This window comes from Arachis ipaensis, chromosome B04 (assembly GCF_000816755.2).
Source record: "Arachis ipaensis cultivar K30076 chromosome B04, Araip1.1, whole genome shotgun sequence".
Lineage (NCBI taxonomy): Eukaryota > Viridiplantae > Streptophyta > Magnoliopsida > Fabales > Fabaceae > Arachis > Arachis ipaensis.
The window spans coordinates 124117873-124127387 of NC_029788.2; the positions used below are offsets into that span (position 1 = coordinate 124117873).

At 36.0% G+C, this 9515-nt stretch overlaps 2 protein-coding genes across 3 annotated transcripts in view; both read right to left on the minus strand.

Moving 5' to 3' along the window:
- Positions 1–4760, minus strand: part of LOC107635188 (LETM1 and EF-hand domain-containing protein 1, mitochondrial) — a 6628-nt gene extending 1868 nt beyond the window's left edge. Inside the window, exons 1-11 of one of the 2 annotated variants that reach the window (XM_016338580.2) lie at positions 4486–4758; positions 3305–4040; positions 2914–3226; positions 2680–2826; positions 2481–2569; positions 2267–2359; positions 1850–1976; positions 1428–1492; positions 1169–1343; positions 380–571; positions 228–275 (exon numbers count right to left, since the gene is read on the minus strand). In XM_016338580.2, the coding sequence (XP_016194066.1) occupies positions 228–275; positions 380–571; positions 1169–1343; positions 1428–1492; positions 1850–1976; positions 2267–2359; positions 2481–2569; positions 2680–2826; positions 2914–3226; positions 3305–3897 (1842 nt within the window). In that variant the 5' untranslated portion in view covers positions 3898–4040; positions 4486–4758. Of the gene's footprint in view, positions 1–227; positions 276–379; positions 572–1168; positions 1493–1849; positions 1977–2266; positions 2360–2480; positions 2570–2679; positions 2827–2913; positions 3227–3304; positions 4041–4485 lie in introns of both variants that reach the window. The other variant, XM_021121930.1, reaches the window with a different exon arrangement.
- LOC107638102 (transcription termination factor MTEF18, mitochondrial) lies at positions 4996–8612 on the minus strand. Its single transcript, XM_016341275.2, has 3 exons — positions 8252–8612; positions 6289–7796; positions 4996–5400 (listed from the first exon to the last, which is right to left on the minus strand). The coding sequence occupies exons 1-3, from the start codon at positions 8410–8412 to the stop codon at positions 5348–5350; spliced, it is 1722 nt and encodes a 573-aa protein (XP_016196761.2). The 5' UTR covers positions 8413–8612; the 3' UTR covers positions 4996–5347.

Sequence of the window (9515 nt, forward strand, 5' to 3'; positions counted from 1 at the left end):
GGGGGGGGGGGGGGGGGGGAGGGCACAAAAACATTAATTTCTAAGCTTCTTATAAAATGTGTCATTTTTATCTAGCAAATCACCTATTAACAATGTTAAGTTATACGAAATTCAAGAAAGAAGTTGCTATCTGAATGCTAAGACTTTAAATGCCTGTGAACTATGTGCCATGCAGTATCCATTCCCACAGGCAGAGAGACATATGAATTCTATAACAATTTGCATACCTCCTTTTTGACAAGCCTCACGAATTCTTCACGTTCTCTGCTAACTGACTGAAAATTTATCAGACAAATCAATGGGTTCACATTCACAAATTCATGACAAAACCTTAACAGTCAGCACTAATTGAAAAGGAAAAAGAAGATCTACTCCTTACAGATGCTGATGCAAAAACAGCTAATGCACGGCTGAGCTCACAAAGTTGCTCCTGCTTGTCCAGTACCTTTGCTTTTACTTCTTCTTGTGCTTGTTTAGATTTTGAAGAAGCCATCTCTTCCAATGGTAAATCCCTTTTGCTACCAACGGATTCTGTCACTTTGGCTTGTTCCACTTCTTTCTCTTCCTCCTCCTATGAAAATATTTTGTAACCATCAGTCCAAGTTAAAGCAGCAAGTATACTAAAAGCCTAGCAACTTCAACAACAAAATCAGTATATTATGGCTGCTTAACCTTAAGTAATTTTAATAGGATGAAAATCATTGTAAATTTCTCATTGGCTTCATTAACTTAAATGTGTTATTCATTTAAATCAATTTTATGTTCCTGCACCCAGTAATTATACAAAGTTACAGATAAAGTCATGGACTGATGGGACTTGTATTGGGCATTTTGCTAGTTAGAAGTTAGTAGTAGGAGCTAGTATAAATAAAAAAGAAAAAGTAGAAAAAAAGAACATCTATTCATTTGGGTCTTTTGGGAGAGATTGGGGGTTGAGAATTAATTTTTTGATAAAAAAATCGGGGATTGAGAATTACCTTAAGAAGTATAAACATTTGTAATTGATTTAGGGTTCTAGGCATATTGTGAAGAATTCTCCATTTCTATACATAATTCAACATTCTTCTCTGTAATACTAATGATACTAGTTGTAACATATGAAACTAACTTTTCTGGTGCCGGAAAATAAATATCCCAAGGACAACAAATAATGCATGAATAAACTGACCTTGATTAGCTCCTCTTGCATTTCTAAAAATTCCAACTTCCTCTTCCTTTCTGAAACAGAATCTTCAGAAGGCAAACTTGTTGCCCCAACCGTATCTACAACCTCGTCTGGCAGAGAAGACAGTGTAGCTTGAACAGCTTCCTCTGGCCCCACCTTTCCTGAAACAGAAAATGCTCTACAGAGGGTGTGAGTGAGGCATACCTTTACAGAATGAAAATCCTCAAATAGATAACAAGTTAACGTATAAATATTAAAATACCTAGAAAGAATTAAGAGGGAAGATGGCACAGAATGGTTGAGAGACAAATCCAGCCAATCCCTAAGCTGCAAAGAGAGATGATAATTATATTCACTGTTGCTGAACATGGCATTTGTTCAAACACCAGATGGCTTCTATCGTTCAACACTAAGAAAATTTTTCCAACTATATTAGAAATGGGTTTAATAAGAGGAAGGGTCTTGAAAAAGCAATTATGAGAAGATGGAGGCTCTCAGAGCAAAAACTGCAAAAGGAAAGGTTTCTGAAAGTAAGAACTATGAGATGATAATTGCTATGAATGTAGCAATATGGCCAACTCCTTAATGATTAAAAATTGAACAACTAGTAAATTAACATAAAAATGCTGATTTCAGAATATTTTGTTCAGTGCCAAAAATTCCATATACTCATTTATGGTTAACCTGTTGTCGCATTTCCTCCACTGAAAGTAATCCAAGTAATCCTCGATCTCTACAAGCTTGACGAAGCTCTGCTTCTGAAAGAGACTCCACACCTTCTTCTTGAATCAATTTATCATCATTCTTGATCCTGCAAACCAAAACAATTCACATCTACTGACCCTCAAGGCAATAATGTTTTAATACATACTTCTCCCAATAACAGAATTATGCATGAAGAACAAACCAACAAACAAGTGAGAAGTCAATACCAGCACAACAAACCTATGATCGAAAACAAATCCATATCTAAACCAGAGACTAAGATGCTATAATGAAGCTTGAAAATGAAATTTCTCTAAAACTAAGTTAGACGATAAAATGAGCTACACATGCATAAGAATCAGAGAAAAGGGGAACAAAATAACAAATGAATCTTACTCCTGTAATCTTTTGCGGAGCATGAAACGCAAATATGCATCAGTGCCATATGGGCTGATTCCCATATATTTACACATGTTTACCAAGCGGGGCCTGTTCTCCATTTTCACAGCCAAAAAGCATGTTAATAATGATAGACAGATTCCTAAAATATAAAATTTATAATTCAATTGCACAATTGGTGGAATATATAAACAATGGCAGAAGCTCCAACCTGCTAATGTTATCCAAGGTAAGCTCATCATTAAATAATTTGGCAAACCCTAAAATTTCATCATTTGAAACTCGGGCACCTGTCCTAACCTGTTCCAACAGAATAATAAACAAATGCTTAAAATTTTTTTCCCCGATATACATATTGCCATAAGAGGATATCTCAGAGATAAAACAACACTATGAAGAACATAGCTGACCTTGTTCATAAACCCATCAAGATCTTCTGCTGTCTTCTTTATATCTCCACTTCGTGAATGTTGAACCTCCTTCGCCATTTCTTTTACGGTATCTTGAAGAAACTTGGCATATTCAATTCTTGCATTTAGCCTTCTCTTCAATGCCTCCTGCAAGTTACGCCTTCCCAGAATTAAGTGATAATAAAGCATGCTAGCAGTTAAGCATGCATCATTTGACGAGTACATCATAATTACCTCTTCTTTCAACTTGTCCTGGAAAGTGGATGGAAGCATGTTGGGGAATAGTTTCAGGAATACAGGCAACAATAACTCCATGAATGGAACTATGATAAATACAGCAACGGGGACTAGCCTGAAAATATCAGCTGTTGTCCGTGTGAGTTGCTGCCTTTCCCTTCTAGAAAGACTTTTTCCACCAGCAAGTTTCAACAATAGTCTGGAGCTTATCCTAATATCTGCCCAAAGTAGTTTTGTACCAAACCAGTAGTGTTTCATTGTAGATATAAACTCATCCTTCCAGTGGCGAAGCTTTTTGGCCCAGTCATCCCTAGGTAATGGAAAATCAGAGAAGTGTCGTATACACATTTATGCCACACAAAGAAACAAGAGGTAGTAAATTTTAAACCTGCTCATTGACATAATAGCTTTGATAGCTGGACCAATTCCTAGAATCTTAGCCCATAAGCTCTTAATAATAGATTCGGCATTCTTATCTGATTCTTCCAACTTTTTAGCCTTGGCTTTAGCTTTTATAGTACTCAAGTCTTGAACAGCTTCATCACATTCCTCTGGTGAAGCTTCCTTTTTCTGTTTAGCATCTGATTGTTCATTTCCCCCATTACTGCTAGCCAATCCAGATTGATGAGTTGAAGCCGTGGAAATGTAATGCACATGTTGGAATGACCACTTGGATCTTGATGGAGAAATCTCAATTCTAAATCCACTATTTGAAATCCTAAAGTAATTATGCAAGAAAATTCTTGATGCTGCTAGAGCTGCTAAATCATTCTTTTGGGCAGGAGATGAGCTTCTTCCCAGTTTATTGTGTCCGGTAGTTGCCGGGGAACAGCAGGGAGACTGACTCAAACCTTCGCAATCACTGGACTCAAATGCTTGACCATGCCCAAGGCTTGAGAATCCAAGAATAAAGCGAGCATGTTGATTCACAGGATTGAACAAGAGGCTCCTTTTCCTTTGCAAAATCACTCTTGAAGCCATAAAAACAATGCTAAAAAATTCCCCAGCCTTTTATGTCAAATATTCCAAAATAATAAATACTCTACTCTCAAGTAAACTTAGTGCTCCAATAACATGAAGTGCAGAAAATTCATCCCCTGTAAAGTGCAGCTGTGCAAGAAAAACTACAATTGTTTTTCGCAAAATTTCCATGATCAGTAAACACAATGGAGAGAGAGTATCAGCCAAATTAATTAAATATAGTCCAATAGGAAACAAAAAAGATTTTCTTTATATCTGCCTGTTAAGATATTCATTGCTTAGTTTTCTGTTGTGAAAAGATCCATTTCTACTTTCCAGAACTTACCCGATCAAGAACTAACAAGCACATCAAATTATTCTATCAATTTTTATTTTTGCTATTTAAAATTCCAGCCTTCTAGCATATATACAGTGACAAGCTATGTGACTCAAACAAACAACGTCCTTCAATTTAAGCAATTAGATAAAATAAAATAATTATTCCGTTAATAATTATCTTCCATTTCGAATTCCACGTACAGGTGAGTCTATAATTGAATTCAATCCGACAGAAAGAAAGAAGAGGAATCAGAGGAAAGAGACACTTACAGTTAACGTATCACACACATCACATTTTTAGCTCAAAATAAGTCGAAGGAAGAAAAAGAGACAAATTGTTGAGCTTGAGAACGATCCAAAACGGTAAGTGGAATCCGGAGCGTAAATGCGCGCGCTCTATATCATCTGTATTTGTTTCCTTGTTTCTATTTCGTGCAGCGAGAAACAACAACGCCTTAACGAGAGAGAGAGAGAGAGAGAGAGAGAGGGAGAGAGAACAGGAAAAGAAGAACTGAGAATAGTATAGGCTTTCTATTCAACATTTCGAATTATACGATTTAAAATACTGACTTCGACAAACACTCCACGTGCAAATTTGAGGGAAATGTGTATTAGGATACGATATGCAGGTATTTCTTATTCTTATTTTTGTATAATTAGAATTTAATTTGTTATCTACGATTTTTTTTTTTTTTTTACAAAAAAGGATAAACTTATCTAAATTTGAATTCTGCTTGTGTATACTACCTTACTGAAACTTTAAACTTACATGTGAAAATAGATGAAAGTATTATTATATAAAAAATAGACTATAATCATTTACCATGTTAGTTATAGTTATAGTTACACCATAAAATTTTCGAAGTGAAAATATATACGAATGAAATTTTGCAATTGATCATAATCAGTATCGATCAGTATATTCTGATTTCAATTTCATTCACCACCCTATTATCAGTATATTCTATTCCCCTCACTTCTTGGTAATCAGTATATTCCCATTTTCCACACTGCCAGATTAGGCCTCCTAAGGGGCACTTTCGGAATTTCGTTATAGGAATATAATATTATGAATTTGCTATTCAGAATTTCCATATAGTCTTCCATTGAAGTGATTGGAGGAGTCTTGCATTTAACATGTGCCATGGAGTAACTCAGAACTCTCAATTTTTTCATGATCTTTTTCTGCAAAATAAGAGGCACAAGTTTGCTTTCATTTATGAACAAGAAGACTTTAGAGAACTTGAACTTGTCAATCTTTACTTATTTGTTTACTACAATCACCTGTGACATATCTTAGCAGCAAGAATACTCAAAAAGAGTTCCCAAAATGGATCAGATGAAACACTGCTGATTTTACTGCTTTGAAAGAAACTAACCTCACAACAACAACAAGCAGCAAGCAAGCCTTGTAGCGAAAAGATAAAGTCGACAACATAGACCAGACAGTGTACTAGTCATGGCGAAACCTTTTGGTTAATGATGCCATGATTTCTGGTGTGACAAAAAATTCAAGGAAACTACAAAACTTCATGACAAAAGAAGACAGTAGGACACTACTCATAAACAGAAATATCATAAAACAATGCAGTTGTGACTTGTGAGCCGAGTTTGCAAAAATTGAAAGAAGAGAAAGCAAGAATACCATTAAGCTGAATAAATGAAGAAACGGTTCAAGATATGTAAATATTCAATGGAAAGATAACTAAAATACAACTATATGCTTTCCTGAACAATTAGTATCAATACAAGCATGTGTAGAAGGGGATGTGAAATGCCCCAAAAACTAAACACAGGAGTAAAATTGAACAATATTTAAACGAATAGTGTATTAGAGAACCTTTGACATAAATACTTCATGAAAGCAGAAATCAGCATTTGCAGAAGTTCAAGTTGCTTTCCCTAAACTAAGATATTTGCAGCCTATTTTTTATACATAGATCTTTGTCATAAAGTTTTCCAACATCAGTTAAAGAATATTCTGTACAGATGTATTTGAAGCTATTCGTTTGAGTGAAGTTCACCATATACAATGTAGGTTTCAGTACCAAAATAATTACACTGGCAACTTACCATGCCGGAATTGCTCAAACCAATGTTTTGGAGCAGCCGGATGAATTTTGAAGACACGAGCCACAAATTTCTTTTCGTTGTTCGCAATCATACTTCGAATAGAATATTTCTTACAACTCAGACCTTTTCCTGAAAGCCACTTATGGAATCTGTACCTAGGTATAATCCGGTCCTCTAAGTGATAATACAATATTGCTGGAAAAGTTTCCACATGATTTAAAGTAGTTCCCATTTCCTGGTGGAAGAAATTCACCTTTTGCTCAATGGTTTCCGAATTTTGGTTAAGAATCCTTGGGGTTGTTCTTACCATCATACAGAGCCGGGAGAATTCAATCTTTGAACGTAGGAGGCAATCGAATCTTTCGTGCAGCTCAGTACTAGTGCCATGAAGATGATTCAAAAGGTTTATGGACAAAGTATTTTCTCCAAAGCCCAAGCCAAGCAAGAAATTTAATTTACCGATATTATGAACCCGTGTTTTTAAACTTCTAATTATCCTTAAACTTTCTTGATAATCTAGATCCTGTTCTTCTTTAGGATATCTTGCGATATAATCTGCTAACAACATATGATTTCCATCCTTGATTTTCTTGAAGAACCACTCTTGTAAGCCTAAAGCCTTCATTACATTAGGAAGATTAGCCATTTTATTTGTTCCCATAACATGACCATAACTCCGACTTACTTCCTCTATATCTTCATTGCTAAGGCCAAAGTGTGTCAACAGCTTCATTACATTGAATACCGGTTTCTCCAGATCCAGTTTCAATATTTCCGGGCACTGTAAAATCAACTGAGCCACTTCATCCTTCTTCACACCAAATCTACAGAAATAATCCACTTTATTAACCAACTCTTCTTCTGTATATTCGATAAATATACTTTTATGCCTTCCGATTAGTTCGCCTAACTCCCCTTTCTGACTATCTAAATCATAAAACACCCTTAATTTTCTACACATCTCATGCCAAGAATCCACATCTCCCTCAACAAACCTTCCCAACCCAAAATCCAAAAATATCAATTTCAGATCACTTAACAGTCGCTCAATTCTTCCAGCTCTCACTTGGCCTTCCTCAAGTAAAACAAAAGGGAAAGCCAAACATATACCAATAACCTCAACGCTACCAAAACCAAACCCTTTAAATCCGCAAAGCCTTCTATTCAACTGTTCAGCATTCATGCCAAATATTGAACTTTCTGCCATATACAACAACCCCAACTTCTCCCAGGGAAACCCGAAATCACAAAGAGTGCAAGCAGCATCAAAGAGGATCACATCTTCAGAAAAGAACACCTTGTCACGAGGCAACAACTCAGACACCATACTGTACTCTATCCCTATGCTCTCGAAGAAGACCTCGAATTCATTAATAGGGTGGTACCTAAGGAACTTCTGAAAGCTTTTAGAGAAAGTAGGGGCTGAAAAATCTACCTTTGCAATGAGACTCATGAGGGAACAAAGGGCTTTGTTGCCAATGTGCTCTGCATAGGTAAAAGGCAAGCACCTAGTAACACACTCTCATTAGCTCAACTGGCATATATACAAACACATAATAGGTGTAACTGTGTAAGGAATGAACTATACATTTGCACACATAATAACATGCCTAAGCTATGTTACACTAATAACAATACGGAAACAAGCATTAAATATGGTTAATAATCAACATATTCCTGAAAGATTAATTTGATTCATTGTTGTATCTCTAGTCGGCCAATTTGAACATCTAATCTTTCGAGTAGCAAATTGATATGTTTCCGACCATATGGTATGACAATTTATATGAAAACATTAGCTATAAATTTAATAAGTACAAAATGGAAGTATTTGATAGAAATACACAAATTGGAGTGAAAATGAATTATTTGTGCATCATAATAGCTCATTAACCAACCACCCAACTAACTAACTAGCGGAGCAACTAACATAACAGAGTTGGGGGTATTATAGTAAGTATACCTGGTGGCATGAAGGTAGTCAGTGAGGGCGTTCTGAGCTTCACGGAGAGCGAAGGTTCTGTGGCGCGTGGGGACCTTGGAGAGGGTAGGGAGCTTGGTGGAGAAGAAATGGCGGCGGAGGAACAGGGAGAACATGGGCACTTGGAGGAGAAAGAGGTTCATGGCATCAAGTGTCGGCAGAGAAATGGAGGATTTGAGAATAAGGTTGGCATGTTAGTCTGTTACCGTGTCGGAGAAGACGCACAACAAAGACAGACCAGAATTTCTGGTGGAAGGAAATCAAAACACGCAGTGTCCTATATTACATGGACTATGCTTTCCACTTTCGCATTCATGAGTTGTTCCATACCTTGTATAAATTTTTATTTTTTTCCCTAGACTACCAAAAGGGCCATTTACATAAATAAATTGTTTGTCCTTCAAATTTATGCAATTGCATTGTTTCAATAATGAAGACGTAAATACATTATTTCATATATCTATAGAAATCGCTCGGTTTATCAAAATACGTAATCCGCTATAGCCAGCAGCTGTTTACATGCGAATGGGGGAACACAGAAACCGCTAGAGGCTGTCGCGGTTTCTGTTTGTTGATGCTTGGCCATAAACCGCTACTGGCAGTAGCGGTTTATGTGTATTGGGACATGTGCGTAAACCGCTAGAGGCAACAACGATTTACGTTGATTAGAAAAAATGTTTGTTTATGCTAAATTAAGTTACAGAAAGATTGAGAGAAAGAAAACGGAATATATATTTTTTGCAATCATATGATTTATATGAATAAAAAATGAAATGATAAATTAAATTTTTTATTTATAATATTATTTAAATAGTATATATCATTAGTTATTTGTTTTGCAATTATTTTTTAGATAAAAATTAGTTTTACTATTTGTTTTCATGCTCAACGTAAACCGCTGCTGCCTCTAGCGGTTTACGCACATGTCCCAATACACATAAACCGCTACTGCCAGTAGCGGTTTATGGCTAAGCATCAACAAACAGAAACCGCGACAGTCTCCAGCGGTTTCTGTGTTCCCCATTCGCATATAAACCGCTGCTGGCTATAGCGGATTACGTGTTTTGATAAACAGCTACTGGCAGTAGCGGCTTCTATAGATATATGAAACAATGTATTTGCGTCTTTATTTTTGAAACAATGCAATTGCGTAAATTTGAGGGACAAACAATTTATTTATGTAAATTGCCCCTACCAAAATGGTACCCAATAAACAACTTTTGTATTTTAGTTTACGGTTTGTTTA